Source organism: Rhincodon typus, chromosome 14 (genome assembly GCF_021869965.1).
Source record: "Rhincodon typus isolate 14 chromosome 14, sRhiTyp1.1, whole genome shotgun sequence".
In the NCBI taxonomy this organism is placed as follows: Eukaryota; Metazoa; Chordata; class Chondrichthyes; order Orectolobiformes; family Rhincodontidae; genus Rhincodon; species Rhincodon typus.
Genome location: NC_063345.1, coordinates 37,603,453 through 37,620,284, shown reverse-complemented (window position 1 = coordinate 37,620,284; position 16,832 = coordinate 37,603,453). Strand labels below are relative to the sequence as shown.

Here is a 16,832-nt window from a genome sequence, read left to right as displayed (position 1 = left end):
GGAAAGAAGGAACTTTAGATCTGCAGGACTGTTATATATAGCATTAGTTTATGTAGGTAGCATTAATCACAGCTTTATTTGGTTTACAGTGACTAAGTTACAATGACTAAAAATATCAGGAGTAAAAGTGCTCCACTGGGAAATGGTGAATTTTAGTGAGAAGTATCAAAGGCCAGCTAAATTGGGGGTCAAAAGCTATCCTATGAGTGGAACAGTAAAGGATCAATGCAGGGAATAAAGAGCTCGAGTAAAAGCAAGTAGTTTTCACTGAAGGGAAAGAATAATCAAACTTGATGTTCCCTGGATAATAATGAAAATAAAACATAAACTAAAACACAAAGTGGTGAATGCCATTTGTCAAGTGCAGGAGGAATTGTGTTTAATGTGGGAGATCACAAGAAAACCTTAGTAGAAATCATCTGACAAACATGTAAATGATTTACCAAACAAAAGTTGGATCTATTTAGCATCTGAAGGGAAATCTCCATGCAGAGGTGGAGGACTTGTGAAAATGTTAAATGTGTACTTTTCACTTAACCTTCACAACAGAAGTGAGTGAGGTTGAACAACAAGTGGGTAAGTGAAAATTTGGGTTAGGATACTAGACCTGCTTCATCACTTCTCAATAATGACAATCATTTCAGTCAGCTAAATATCGATTAATGCACCTAAGAATTCTGAAACAAGCAAAAATAGAACTGCTGCAGGCATTGGTCTTAATCTGATTGTATTTTCATGTAGTGCCATGTTTGCAAACAGAGCATGTCTACACATTGCTTTTTATTCTAAGCCATTCCCTGATGCATTGCTCCTGGCATTGCCTTGACCAGTCAGTAAACTTGCCTGGTTTGAATTTAAACAATATTTTGATTCTTAACTTTTCCCTGGTGCATTCTCTAAAACAATGAGTCCACTGGCCAACCATCAGCATTCTCTCTTCATGCAGTGTAAATTATAGCCCCTTTTGAGATTTGATATTCTTGTGATTCTGCCCTGATGAGTGCAAGGTGAAAATGTCTTCTCCCCCCCCACCCCATACCAAACATCAAAGTATATGTTTGTTAATCTATTATAAGCAGTGGGGAAGTTTTATAGGTAATAATTATTGGAGATGAAATAAGCATTTCTTTGGAAAGGCATTCATCGAGTGAGGAGAGCCAGTGTGAATTTGTTCAAGGCAAATCATATTTACCTGATGATTGAAGTAGTGGTGAAGTTTGATCAAAGTGTTGCAACAGATTTTGGATATATAGACACTTGATTGCAAAATGCCAGTGTGCTGCAAGGGAAGCTAAGTTTATTGGAGTCTTTCTGAGTACAGTGAAGATGATTAGGTTTGTTTGATGACATTGATGCTGGAGTCCCTCAGTGTAGTGTTCCAGGCCCAGTCGCTTTCAGTTGATTCAACAGTGATCTTCCTGTCAATGTAAGGAATTTTGGGATGTTTGGTGATTTGTACAATATTCAATATCGTTCTTAATTTCTCTGATTTGTCTGTGCCCATATATAGCAAGATCTGGACAACATTTGGGCTAGGCTGATGTGACAAGTAACATTGATGGCAACTGTGCCAGACCAAGATTATCACTAACGAGTGATTCTAGCTACCACCCATTACATTCAATGCATTGCTATCACTGAACCTATCACCGTTGACATCCTGCATGTTACTATTGACTGAAACTTTAATACACTAGCTACAAAAGCAGGTTAGAAGCTTTCATTCTCAGAGTTACACACTACTAGTCTTCCCCCCCAAACCCTGTTTGTCATTTGAGACACAATTAGGACTGTGACTGAAAACCCTGCTTATTGATAAGTGTGGCTCTAAAATGACTCTGGGAGTGTAACATTCAGAATAAAGCCATCTGCTTGTTTGACACCACCTTCAACTTTCACTTGCCATCACTGGCGAACAGTGACAGAATTGTGGGTGATATGCAAGATTTATTGCAGTAACTGGCCTTCCTTCGAACCTCCCAAAGCCATGACCTATACCACCTAAGATGCACAAACAACAAACGATTGCCCCCACTTGCAAACCGTTTCCAAGATTTCCCTTCATCTGTGTAGAGTCATGGCCATTCAGCATGGATATCGGCCCTTTGGCCCAGGTTTCCTTAACTGAACTAGTCCCATTTGCCTGCACTTGGCCCATATCACTGTAAGCCTTGCTCATTCGTTTCCCTGCCCAGGTGTCTTTTTAAATGTTGTAATTGTACCTGCCTCTATCAGCTTGTTTCATATACACACCACCCTATGAAAAAGTTGCTCCTCCGATTCCTTTTAAGTCTTTCCCCTCCCTCTAGTTTTGGACTTCCCTACAGGGGGAGAAAACCTTAGCAATTCACCTTGACTGTGCTCCTCACAATTTTATAAACCTCTGTGAGGCCACTCTTCAAGCTCCTGTGCACCGGGAGTCAAGAAGTCCTAGCCTAACCAGCGCCCCCTCATAATTCGAACCTCCCAGTCTTGGTAACATCCTTCTGTAAATTGTTCTTGTACCCTTTCCAGTTTAATAACATCCTTCCTATAATAGGGTTACCAGAATTGGGACTACATTGCTGTTCCTTTCTGTGACTGGGTCAAAATCCTGGAACTCGTTCTAAAGACCACTGGTGCATGTATGCCACGTGGATTGCAGTGGCTTAAACGTTCCAGACCTGTAGAAATAGACTTTGTTAATATAAATGTCTTAACCCTCTTCTAAAGCCCTTAAATCACAGCAAAAAAAAACATACATTGGGAGGAAGGGGGAAGAAAAATTCAGCGATTGAATTCAGTAGCGCAAGTCCTGCGGGTTCGCTAGGATATTCCTTTTGTTTCTCTAAGCCCTTCAATTTTCTGTTTCAGTTCCCTTCAGGAGGCACAAAGCAGCACTTCACAAATTATGACATTGGTTAAAAGCAACAACTTTACAGCAAATGGTGGAAGAAAACAACTAGCTTTCTTTAGCTTCAGATATCTTACTATAGAGAGGGTGGAAGGGGTGGGGGAGGGGATACCAGCTCCCTTTGGGAGGTCTGAGCATTCTTACTGTATCATTCACACCCACAGCTATTATGAACCATGAACCAATTGGAATTGTTGTAAAGGCTGATGACCTTTTGGTACCTGTAACTGGTCCCATTTACACAATCCAATCGAATACTTGTCAATCACATCTCACTTTGTATAAACCCTGTTGCTGTGCTGTGGCCTCTTGCTGCTTCTTCCACTGCTTGCAAAGCAACAGTGTAAACGTGACCCTCAATAGATACCAGTAACCCACTTTTAAAAGTACAGCAAGTCCTTCCTCCATCTATTTCCCAATTCAGTCCACAATCTCAAATAATGTGAATTAAAAGATTATGGTATGTATAGTTTCAAAGGAATGATAGCCACATTTGCTGATGACATCAAGATAGGCAGAAAAGTATGTTTTGAAGAAGATGGAGATAGGTTAAGTAGGCAAAAATTTGGCAGATAAGTATCATGCAGGAAAAGGTGAAGCTGTTAACTTTAGTGGCGGAAAATAAACAGAGTACAGATATTAGAGAATACTGACAGAATTCTCATGTACAAAGGGATTCTGTTGTATGTGTTGCAAAAGTTATCTGCATGTTCAGTATGTAATCAAGATGGGGTGCTATCCTTCATGAGAGAAGTCAAACAAATGTATGGATGTTATGCTTCAGTTACGTTGGTGAGACCACATCTTGAATAATGTATGCAGTTTTGATCTTTTTTATTTAAGGATTGATACGGTTCAATGCAGGCTTACTTGATTCATAAAGGGGTTGGTGAGCTCAGTTGGCTGAACACATCTGCAATTCAGAATGTTGTCAACAGCACAGGGGTTCAATTCCTGCACTGACTGAGGTCACCATGGAAGTCCTGCCTTTTGAACCTCACCCCCTCATCTGAGATGTGTGACCCTCAGGTTAAACACAACACTAGTTGTCCCTCTCTAATGCAAGAGTATCCCTCTGATGCTCTGGGACTGTAATAACTCGTATCTTCATGAGAATGATACCTGGAATAGGTGTGTTGACTTAAGAGAATAGAATGGTTGATCTGATTATTCTGCATCTCCCTAACCCTGATAATCTTTCACCCCATGTTTACCAATAATCTCTCTACCTCTGCTTTTTAAAAAAAGACTCAGTCTCTCGCTTGCAGTGCCTTTTCAGGAAGACCATTTCAAAGACTTGACCCTTTTGAATTTAAAAAAAAAAAAAATTCTCGTCACCGCTTATTTTTAAAGTGATCCCTATTTCTGGATTTTCATAGCAGAGGAAACATCTTTTCCATGCATCTTGCTAAGACCTCTCAGAATCTTGTCTGTTTTTGTCACATTGCCTGTTACTTCTAACTCCAGTGAAGCTTGTCCAACCATTCTAAAACAACCTAGCCATTCCAGATATTAGTCTAGTAAATCCTCTCTGAGCTTCTTCCAATGCGTTAGAATTCTTCCTTAAATAAGACATGCTGCACACACTAATCAAGATTTGACCTCACTACCCCCTGTGTAATTGAAGCAGTGCCTCCCTACATTTCTTTTCAGTTCACCTCTTAATAAAGAATAGTATTCTGTTAGCTTTCCTAATTATCTGTATACTAATCTCTTGTGATTCATGCACATCAAATCAAATCTTTATCCACTCACTTAACCTATACATATGTTTGAAGCCCCCTTAAGTTCTCTGCACAGGTTTCTTTCCTATCTATCTTCGTGTTGTCTGCAAATTTGGCAGCCATGCCTTTAACCCAGGTTATTTTATAGAAAGTTGTTAAAAAGTTGAAATTCTTCTACTCATATCTTTTAAGATAGAAACCAACCAATTTATGTCTGTGAGAGAGATAGGAGGAACTGTCGATGCTGGAGAATCTGAGATAACAAGGTGTAGAGCTGGATGAACACAGCAGGCCAAGCAGCATCAGAGGAACAGGAAAGCTGACGTTTCGGGTCGAGACCCTTCTTCAGAAATAGGGGAGGGGAAGGGGATTCTGAAATAAATAGGGAGAGAGGGGGAGGCGGATAGAAATTTGTCTGTTAGCTAAAGTCATGCCAATATGTTACTCCTACACCATGGACTTCTTTCTTCTGTGCCTTATCAAATGTCTTCTGGAAAACTGAGTACAGTTCATCAAATGCTTTTATTTTCACGAAGAATATTATTTCCCTTTCAGAAAATCTACCCAACTGACATTTGTCTCCTGAGTGGATAGTGTAATTGGTCTTTATGGTTCAGTGGTTTCAAGGATTTGAGCCAGCACAATCAAAAATGGGCTATCTGCTGGAACTGACATGAATGGATTCCAATCTTGCCCAATGGACAGGATTCTTGCTCCTTGGGATAAAAGAACGTTACAAAAGGGACTTGGATTTAATGACTTTAAGTGATATTGGTATTCCATGATAATAGACAAAATACATCACTTCTTAACTGATGAGCACCAATTTCGTTGAGTTTTTAATTCTGCATTGAATAATGGTCGGCACAGTTGCTGAAATTTAAAGCTTGTGCAATTCTCCAAGCTTACCTTGTTGACGGTATTATGAAAAGTATGTTACCTTACAAAACTGGTAACTTAGGAGGAAGAATGTTATTTTCAAGACATGGTTTGTGCATCTTAAATCTAGTGTGTGCTTCTTGCAATATCCACCCCATTGTGAAGATTAGCTACATTCACCAGATCCCATCTCTGCTTCACTCATTTGCTGTTGAAATCTTCATTCATGCCTTTATTGCTTCAGAACTCCTTTAATGCTTTCCTGCCATCTTCCTTTTTTTCCGTTTCAACCATCACCCTTATGCTCGTTGGATCCCAGTCAGGCAGCACTTCAATTTTAAAATAGGATCCTTGTTTGCTCCTATGAGGAGAAACCTTGACATGTTTTGCTGTATTAAATAAATTCCTGTTATGGTTATCCAGTTTTACAGAACATTGCAACTGTCGTTATATCGTGGAAAGTGTTTGAGTGGTTGATCTGTGTGCCTTTATGTTTGTACACTTCACTGGTTTTGTTCTTTTTTTTTTAGAAAAAAAATGTGATTTGAAGCAATTTATTTTCATCTTCTGGTTCTGGTAAAAATAAGAACAATGATATGCATGCTTTCATTCTAGGGTTAGCAGAACTGGCACATCGTGAATATCAAGCAGGAGATTTTGAGGCAGCTGAGAGGCACTGCATGCAACTTTGGAGACAAGAACCTGATAACACTGGTGTTCTTTTGCTTCTCTCCTCCATACATTTCCAGTGTCGCAGATTGGACAGGTAATGAGCAGAAAGCTAATCCATTTCATATAAGACCACCCCTTGACATCCAATGTTCCAGGGAAAATAGCGCCAGCCTATTCAGCCTCTGTCTATAGTGCAAACCCTTCTACCCAGGCAACATTGTTGTAAATCTTTTCTAGCCCATTCAAGTTTAACAACATCTTTCCTATAGCATGGAGACCAGAATTGAATGCAGCATTCCAAAAGCAGCCTAACCCATGGTCTGTAGGCTGCAACATGACCTCCCAATCATGAGGGGCATGGATAGGTTGAATAGTCAGATCTTTTTCCCAGGGTAGCGGAGCCCAGAACTAGAGGGCATGGGTATAAGCTGAGAGGGGGAAGATTTAAAAGGGATCTAAGGGGTAACGTTTTCACCCAGAGAGTGGTGCTTGTATATAATGAATGGCCAGAGGAAGTGGTGGAGGCTGGTACAATTGCAATATTTAGAAGGCATCTAGAATGTACATGAATAGGAAGGATTTAGAGAGAGATGGGCCAAATGCTGGCAAATGGGACTAGTTTAATTTAGGATATCTGGTCAACATGAATGAGTTGGACCAAATGGTCTGTTTCTGTGCTGTATGTCTCTGACTCTAAGTGAATGAAAATTTTTTCATTGGAAAATTTAGTAAACTACCTTTTTTGTATGGTCAATTGAGTCAATGTAATATATTTAAAGGGAGCATGGATATTTCAATGACCTTCTTACAAAGTAAGTAGTCTGATTGTGAAGACTGCATTTTACTATTTGATGTGAGGAAATAAAAATCGGGAATAAATTTGTAAGAATTTTGTAACATTTTATCTTTAGGTCTGCTCACTTCAGCACTCTGGCTATCAAACAGAACCCCATGTTGGCTGAGGCCTATTCAAACTTGGGAAATGTCTATAAAGAGCGTGGACAACTTCAGGAGGCTATCGAACATTATCGACATGCTCTTCGGCTCAAACCAGACTTTATAGATGGATACATCAACTTGGCAGCAGCACTAGTTGCAGCAGGAGACATGGAGGGTGCAGTGCAAGCCTACGTATCTGCCCTACAGTACAATCCTGTAAGTAAGGAAGCAATTTTGGTCAGATTTTTTAAACTTCATATTCTGGTATAAGGATTGTAGGTTATTCACTACCATTTGAGCTGACCATATAAATTTAAGCTGCAGTTCCACTTTGCATAGTTCTGTTTTGTTTTCTGACTGAAATTTTGTTTGCTTTTTTAATTTCATGTAGGGCATACTTTTTTATTTTTCAGTCTTTTTGATGTCATTTACAGTCGAAATGACTCCAATTGGTGAACACAAAATTGATAAACCTCTCAAAGCATACCCAGTTAGGACTACCTGCAGTCCAGTTGCTGAATGGATCTTTCAGGACTGATTGAGAAGAATCCTATTTGCTAGTCCCTTTGTTGATCTTGGATTGTCATCAGCAACGCTCAAGAGGTACTTGCTATGTGTAGGCACATAGTTAAAACTCCTTGCAAATTGACAAAGGTCCTGTCTTCCATCAGCAGTTAGGTCATTTTGAAGTTTTGTCATCTTGCACTCAACACTAAATAGATTCCACTTACATTGTTTTTCCTCTTGGTTCATGCATGTGGAAATAGGTAAATGTAGGTTCCAGGCTTCTCTGGAGGAGCAGAAGAAGCAAGGACCCTCAAGATATGCATAGTTAGCTGTACAGTTTGCTGTAAATTGAATATCACTAAGCCCCTGACCAAACACACAAATGTGAATTCTATATTCAGTGGTGATTCTACAACTATAAGTTATGGAACCTCTACAGCAGTAATGATACTCAAACTATCTATCTGCCCATTTTATGAAGATTTAGACCTGTGCTTGGTTACCTGTTTGGCTAGAAGATGGGAAAAAAAAGAAGCTAAATGTGACCCTTGGGTGTAGAGTTAGCTGACATGTCTAATCTCACCAGGATAGATACTAACTTCAGCAGTATGTACTAAAATCTGAACAATACAAAGATGATTAATGTGATCCCTGCACAAGGATGACATGCAAATTTGTGAAGCGTTCCACCTCTCAGGCTCTTTGAATGCCCAGCAACAGAGAGCTAGAACAGGTTTGCAGCTGCAGAGATGGAAACAAATGGTAGCCTGTAGCAATGGATGATTAAAATTGGAGCTCTTGATCTCGATCTGGTATGTGCAAGGCTGGTTTTGCTCGTGATGATGCCCTTTTGTGCTGTCTTACCCTCTATTGTTGATCACCCAAGACCAAAATGCATATCCTGACCCTTAAGTACCCCATTGACCATGGTGTTATCACCGATTGCGATGATATCGGCAAGATGTAGCATCATACTTTCTATAGTGAACTCTGGGTATTCTTCAGGAGCAACACAGTCATCTTCACAGAAGTCCCCCGAAGCTAACAGAAAATTTGACAGAGATAACAAGTGTGGAGCTGGAGGATCAGAAGAATGGCCCCGACCCAAAACGTCAGCTTTCCTGTTCCTCTGATGCTGCCTGGCCTGCTGTGTTCCTCTGACTCCAGCATCCACAGTTCTTGCGACCTCAAAATTTAACAGTTTGTTTGAGACTTTCAATACCCCTGCCATGTTGCCATCCAGGCTGGGCTGTCCCTTTATACCTCTGGTGATTAACGACACCATTTGGTATCGTGATGATATCTCCCATAGTGTACCTATCTACGAAGGTTACGCCCTACCCTGTGCGTGTCTGGCTTTGGCTGGCCATGATCTGACAGTCTACCTCATGAAGATCCTGACAGAAAGAGGCTGCCCTTTCACCACCATAACTAGGGGAGAAATTGTGATATCAAGAAGTTCTGCTATGTTGCACTGGACTTTGAACTGGAGATGCCCACTGCTGCTTCCTCCACCCTGGAGAAGAGCTAGGAACTGCCTGAAGGGCAGGTAATGAATGATTTAGATGCCCTGAGACACTCTTTCAACCATGTTTCTTGAGTATGGAATCCTGTGTTATCTCTGAGACCGCTTATAACTCCATCAAGTGTGATGTAGATTTCAGGATGGATTTGTATGCCAACACTGTCTTGGCTGGTGGTACTACTGCATATCCTGGTATTGCAGGCTGTATGCAGAGGGAGATCACAGCTCTGTCTCCAAGTACTATGGCCCCACCTGTATGCATGTAAATACCAAGTCTGGATTGGAGGTTTCATCCTGGGTTCAATGTCCATCCTCCAGCAGATGTGGATGAGCAAATGATCTGTATGTCCTTGCTAACTATGATCTGCCTGTACTGCTCAGAAGCTCACTATACTTGGGTACACGTGAAAATAAATAAACCAAATCATCTGATGAATCTGGACCATCCATTATCCTCCACAAATGCTTCTAAGCAGACTAACCTTTCACAACGGCTGTGCGAGATGAATTGGCATGGCTTTAGTGTTTGTCTTAGGAATAAAAACTGGAACAGTGGTGGGAAGAAAAAAACTAAAGACCGGGTGTGCAAGTGCACATTCCCAATGCATTCTGTGTACTGTCTTCCAATAATTGTTGTCCCAACCATTGGATACATATTTTCAGCACACTGGAAAGATAGGTCACAATGTGAAAGCCTCATTAGGCACTTTGTAGGTCAGCAGTAAGGCTTAATTCTAATGTTGGAGATATAAGAATCAAGATAAATAACTTTGGCCTTCCATTCATGCAGTGATGTTTTTATTTTGGAGTTTCCTGTAATTGAAATACTTAGCAGAAGTAAATGTAAAGGCAGTAGCAGTAGCTTTGGATAAACAGAATCTAGCATGTGAATAACCACTAAACACTGCAGAATTAATTTTGAGACAGGTAGGCTTGCCAAAAGAATGGCTGAGGTAATGATGCTTGCTTAATTGCAGTATTGAGTACAGTTGGTATTTTGGAGCATTGCAAGTGTTGCCTCTTCCTAATCTATTTTGACATCTACGTAGTCATTTCAATGCAGAACGCTATGGCTACTTGTTCACCACTATAATAATAGATTTTAAAAGTCCTTTCATGGGATGTAAGGTTCAATGGCGAAGCCAGTAATGGTTGTCTGCTCGAAGTGTGCTTGAAAAGGTGGTGCTGAGTTATGCTTTGAACTATTGCCATCCATCTGGTGCAGCTTTGCGATAAGGTAGAAGTTCCAGGATTTTGATCCATGATGTAGTTCCAAGTCAGAATGGCGTATGACTTGGAAGAACTTGCAGATGTTGGTCATGTGTCTGCTCCTCTTGCCCTAGAAAGGGGATATAGAATATACTGTCAGAAGAGGCTTGGTGAGTTGGGGTAGTGCATCATGTATATTCTATGCATATTATACATAGGAGGAGTAAAAGTTGATAGTAAGGAGTGGGATGCCGGTCAAGCTGGTTGTTTTGTTCAGTGTTGCTGGAGCTGCAGGCATCCAAACAAGTGGAAAGCATTCTATCACACCTGACTTGGTTCGTCGTAATTGGTAGGCAAACTGCTCTTGCTCAGTTTCTAGTCCTGATGGGTGGAAGAAAGTGAATTTTGTTCAGTTACAGAAAGTCTCTATCTGAGGTGTTGTGAACAGTTCTGAACATTGTGCAATAGTCAGTGGGCACTTCTCACCAATTGCAGTTGCTGAAGATGTTTTGGACCAAGGGCAGTACCTGAGGTGGTACTTTAACAACGTAACAGAACTTGGATGACTCGTTTCCAACAATCACAAGTGTTAGTTATGTGAGATACTTAAGTATAAATGCTTAGTTTAAAGCTTTGCGAGAAGAAACTTGAGTCTGAGTTGGAGTCTTTGCTGAAAGTCCTTTTTTATAGGTTAATAAAAGCCTGGTGTTGATTCCTTAGCAACTCTCAGCTATAAGGAGAATTGTTTTCAAATAATGCTGATACCCCACCAGCATACATTTGAATATCTTGTCTTTTTAGACAGAAATGGAAGACCAATGTATGTATTAACTTCTCAACTGTGTTCTAAAGAATTAGTCACCGGTATATTTGGTATACCACTATTTTGAATTGCCATAATGAGTCAATTGGAATAGATGGCCCTTTTTTTCTAGTCCCCTTTAAGCAAAATCATTATTGCACACATGGTAAAAACTACTTCTGTAACTGAATTTTAATAACAAAAATATACAGGATTGTTATTTGAGTTGAGGTTAAAGTCAAACAATAATATTGATTTTTGTTTTCGTGAGAAAGAACACAGTTATCAAAGGATTTTAAAGTGGAAGAAGATGACCAGAAACGTGTGCAGTCTTAATATTTTTAATGGTATTCGATCTTGCATGTTAAGTCAAAACCAAGTATGGCCTCAAAGTGGAGCATGTTTAAAAGTTGAAACTGGCTTTGGATTGGGATGTACATCCTAATCCAAAGCCAAAGTTATTAATTTTTAAAATTCTAATACTAACTATTAATGGAAGCTTTTTCTGACTGTAATTGATTCCTGCAACTAATGGAGATGCTGCCTTGACTACTTTGATAGCGTTTAAGTGCAAGATTTCAGAATTTGAAGTTGGCAGAAGTTGTTTTAGTTATAAGAACTAGGAGCAGGAGTAGGCCATCTGGCCCCTCGCGCCTGCCCTGCCATTCAGTAAGATCATGGATGATCTTTTTGAGACGTGGCTCCACTTACCCGCCTGCTCACCATAACCCTTAATTCCTCTCCTGTTCAAAAATTTACCTAGCCTTGCCTTAAAAACATTCAGCGAGGTAGCTTCAACCGCTTCACTGGGCAGGGAATTCCACAGATTCACAACCCGTTGGGTGAAGAAGTTCCTCCTGACCTCAGTCCTACACCTGCTTCCCTTTATTTTGAGGCTATGCCCTCTAGTCCTAGTTTCACCTGCTAGCGGAAACAACCTCCCTGCCTCCACCTTACCTATTCCCTTCATAATCTTATATGTTTCTATAAGATCTCCCTTCATTCTTCTGAATTCCAATGAGTATAATCCCAGTCTACTCAGTCTCTCCTCAATCCAACCCTCTCAACTCTGGAATCAACTGAGTGAATCTCCTCTGCATCCCCTCCAGTGCTAGTATATCCCTTCTCAAGTAAGGAGACCAAAACTTCACACAGTACTCCAGGTGTGGCCTCACCAGGACCCTATACAGCTGCAGCATAGCCTCCCTGTTTTTAAACTCCATCCCTCTAGCAATGATAGACAAAATTCCATTTGCCTTTTTAATTACCTGCTGCACCTGCAATCCTACTTTGTGATTCATGCACAAGGACACCCAAGTTCCTCTGCACAGCAGCGTGCTGCAATTTTTTATCATTTAAAACATAGTCCATTTTGCTGTTATTCCGACTAAAATGGATGACCTCACACTTACCAACGTTGTACTCCATCTGCCAGACCTTTGCCCACTCACTTAGACTGTCTATATCCCTCTGCAGACTTTGTGTCTTCTGCACACTTTGCTCTACCACTCACCTTAGTGTCATCTGCAAATTTTGACACACCACGCTTAGTCCCCAAGTCCAAATCATCTATGTAGATTGTAAACAATTGCGGTCCCAGCACTGATCCCTGAGGCACACCACTAGCCACTGACTGCCTACCAGAAAAACACCCATTTATCCCTACTGTTTTCTACTAGTCAACCAATCCTCTGTCCATGCCAATACATTACCTGTAATACCGTGCAACTTTATCTTATGTAGCAGCCTTTGGTGTGGCACCTTGTCAAATGCCTTCTGGAAATCCAGATACACCACATCCACAGGTTCCCCATTGTCCACCATGCAAGTAATGTCCTCAAAGAATTCCACCAAATTAGTTAAACATGACCTACCCCTCATGAACCCATGCTGGGTATTCCCAGTTATCAGTTTGGACGTAGTATAGTCCTGAAATTTGATTGAAGTTAAAATCTTGAGTGCCAATAAAATAAATTATCTTAATAGTTACTTTGAATTTATTATCTTTATAGTATCAACATCTTTCCTGTTACAAAGTCAGTTGTAAGCAATGCCACCTGAGACCTGCTTGTAATTAACACGAGGTTCATGTTGCAATTAATTGTACCTGTAAACCAAATTTCCTTTTGCTGTTTTTCATATAGCTTTTGGGTTTGTTCAGTTTCAAAATACTTAGCTGTGCAGAAATGACAGCTCCAATCTTGTTGCAAGCCAGCTTATGTGACAGCTAGTTATTTATTTCCCCTCTCTCGGGCTGTAGCCTGAAAAATGATTTGCTTTTTTGTTTTGTTGAAGTGATGTATGCAGACTGGAACCACTGAACAGCTTAATTTGCACTTTGAGATTTCTGTACATAGATTAGGAGCAATGCACATAAAGTGAGATAGTTGGGTCACGTTTCAGCAGCAAATTGACTAGAGAATTTGGAGATGTAATTATGAATCTCAGTTGAGATATTGGTATGATCTTGTATTTTCAATTTAAAATCAAAAAGCTCTTCAGATACAATTTCATAAATCATTAACCTATTACTGTTCTTTTGACAGGATTTGTATTGTGTTCGCAGTGACCTGGGGAACCTCCTTAAAGCCCTGGGTCGCTTAGAAGAAGCCAAGGTAAGTGATGTTGTTGTTAATTGAATCACATTGTGCAGAGAAACTCTCAGACAATCATGTTAGCAACGCATCATCCTGAATAGTAGTTATATTGAGTGGATAGTAAGCATGGAAAATGATAAACTGTACACCACTCGTCAGAGATGGCTGGAGGAATCTGACTGAACAGGTGTAGTAAGAAATACAGGCTCCCATGGTTAAGTAAAGATTCCTTTTGAAAAGGATTGGCTGAAATAGTACGAATCAGTACAGTCCTCCCCCTTTTTAAATCCTGTTTCTGTTACAGAGACACGTCAGCTACTTTCACCATATGCACTCCTCACACAGACTGTCAACATTAATGGGAAGAAAGGTTGCATTTGTAATAGCTGCTGTTGCCATGTAACATCCCAAATTTTGAGTTATCAAAGCTTGTCTCTGCCGTGCTGGTTTCGTCTTGAGAAACGAACTGATGTACCAGATTTGCTCAGTTAATAAGGTGGCTTCTAGCGGCTGAATTTCTTTTGATGTAGTTTAGTCTTGGAATTTAAGTGATGTCGATCACCCATACTTCAAATTCTCATTTTAAGGTATGTGTATGTGTGTATATATATATATATATATATGTGTGTGTATGTACATGTATACATGTGTGTGTGTGTGTGTGTATATATACACATACAAATACACCCTTTTGGAGAGTTAAAAGCCACCTTATGCAAAGCCACAGAGGGGCAATGAATGGGAGGAGAGGGGGACCTCATCCAGAGTCCCTCAACCTGACATTCTGAGTCCCGCGCGCTTGCAAAGTGGAGTGTCTGCGCAGCGTAGCTGTCCATTTGACTTTGTGTATGTGTGCTTATGGGGTAGAGCGAGAAGGCAGGGTGGATGGGTGGCTGTGGGGAGGTGGGGTGACAGTGATCAATGGGGTAAATAGTGCCTCAGCCCACAGGCCGTTGAATGGAGAGCTAACTTTCAGTGCATTCCACTGCGGCTTCAATCTGTATAAAGTGAGACTGCGCTTGCTCCTCGATGCTGACTTCTTTATTTCAGCGGTGGAAGGCGATAGTTAGATGTTTCGTTCGATGAAGTGTAAAATGAGATTTCATTTAAAGCTCTGATCGGTACGTTTAAAAGACAAAACCAGCAGATATTTAGTGTGGCTAGTTTGTAAATACAACTTTCTTGTGAGATGTGAAGGCCCTTTCTTCCTTGAATTTGAGGCTGTCTGGTATGTTAAGGAGATGTGAGAATAACAACCCTCACTCCACCCCATCCTCTCCCGCACCTCCCTTGCCCACCCCTTGCCACCAGACTCGTGCCTGTGTGTGTTTTCAATTTGGATAGGCAAAATCTAAACCCCTCCAAATAGATAGGTGAAACAAAAGTTTTAAGTCTACAGAATCTTTATTTTTGCTGTTCGGTGATTCGATGCTTTTATAGCAGACCACCGACTTTTTAGTTTGTTTCTTAAAGCTGGTGCCCCAAACATGTCATTGTCAGACGCAGTTGTACATTTGAGCACTTTGAATGCATGAATTGAAGCTAAACACATTAACTGCTTTGGAACATAAGCGTGAAATTGTCTGTGTATTTTTTTTCTTTCAGAAGATTGCATTTTAGAACAAATCCAGGAATATGTTGTTGGACTCTTTACTAACTATTTTGTCTTTCTTATTTGTCTTTTTCGTTTTCATGATTGATATTATACATAGAAGGTTTCAGGCGGGTGAAAGCTCTCCCCTGTAGGTGCCTCGCTGACCGGAGGTCGAGGCCAGGATCTAGGGGTGACACCGTCTGCTCTTCCCATCATCGACTACCCTGAAAATGAGATGAAATAATGGTAACGGGTTTGTAGCACTGCCACAAACAATTTGCCTCCATGCCTGAGTTCTTCTGTCTCGTGGCTTCCAAAAAAAGTGTCTAAATAAATAAGTATTCTTATTTACTTCTTAAAAATGGGAAAAATAACTGTAATTTGGAAGAAAAATTGTTCAACTTGATGCGTGTTTTTAAAGTAGCCACTGTCTTAGAAAAAATTATTTATAAATTTTAAAATTGGCAATAGCTCTACAAAGTACCAGTAAAGCTTCTAACTACTGATTTTGTTAATTTCTTTCCTCTTTGTTTGGTTTGCAGCATTCTGCTCTACTGATCATGCGCTGTGAGCCTGCAGTAACGCATAGGCTGCGCGGCGATGCGCCTGCGAGCGCCAGCGTTATTCAGTAGATAGCTGGCTGAGCATCTACCTTAGATAGTTCTGAGTAAAGTGTCCAGGTTGTCACTGGTGCCTGTTAATTCTGACTGGCGTCAAAAGAATAATATCTGCAGCATGGCCTTGTACAGCTGCTCTGTCGTAATACTTTTAATTTCCTAGTTCTTCTGTGAATTCTAACTCTTCTTAATCTTTTTGATTGAACTAGTGATTTTTAGTTTTGATATTTGGCTTTAATAGTGATTTATTTATTCTTGGGTACAGTGAAATTGGCAATGTGTAATCAATTCACAGCCTGGACAATTGATCACCTGTATCTCTAGTGATTTCTTTGCTGTGCCTGAGGTACAAAGTGCTGCGGACTACCAGTGGTAACTTTTTCAGCTGGCTATTTACTTTGCAGTTTTGCATCTGCGCATGCGTGCGCTGTGCTGCAATTTATTTTTTTCTCTTCTTTTTAAAAAAATTTTTTTTCCCCCAAATCTGCGCCTGCGAACTGCTGGTGACGCCGCTGCAACATGTTGCAGAGCCATGTGTGGCGCATTGGCAATAGCGCTTTGCGTTACAGGGACCTTTATCTTCATCCAGCACTGTCATTTGAGGTTGTGCACTTTTGCTGTTCAGCATATTTTGATAGCTAGCGAAACATCCATTGTTATAAGAACATCTGAAGGCAGTTGTTAATATGTAATCTGAACCATTCAATACCCTTTGTAAACTCAGTTACCCTTCTGTACAATCAATGCTGGTCATATTGCTAATAAAATCTGTAGTGGAAGAGGACATAATATCTGATAAAACAGCTGCAGAAACTCTTTGGATAAGTTAACAGGTTCTGCAGCAAACAATGCAGAAATGTTATCATGTTTTAAG

General features: G+C 40.4%; 1 protein-coding gene, 1 non-coding gene and 1 pseudogene across 3 annotated transcripts in view; all 3 read left to right on the top strand.

Annotated features, from left to right (window-relative positions):
* LOC109935524 (UDP-N-acetylglucosamine--peptide N-acetylglucosaminyltransferase 110 kDa subunit) overlaps positions 1–16,832 on the top strand; it is an 83,323-nt gene that overhangs the window by 9,209 nt on the left and 57,282 nt on the right. For both annotated transcript variants that reach the window (XM_048605497.1, XM_020534164.2), the window contains exons 2-4: positions 6,112–6,262; positions 7,080–7,323; positions 13,697–13,765. In XM_048605497.1, coding sequence (XP_048461454.1) covers positions 6,112–6,262; positions 7,080–7,323; positions 13,697–13,765 — 464 coding nt within the window. The remainder of the gene's footprint in view (positions 1–6,111; positions 6,263–7,079; positions 7,324–13,696; positions 13,766–16,832) is intronic.
* Positions 8,208–8,310, top strand: LOC125484912. Its single transcript, XR_007263712.1, has one exon. It is a non-coding gene; the product is annotated as a U6 spliceosomal RNA (small nuclear RNA).
* Positions 8,507–9,611, top strand: LOC109935534 (annotated as a pseudogene).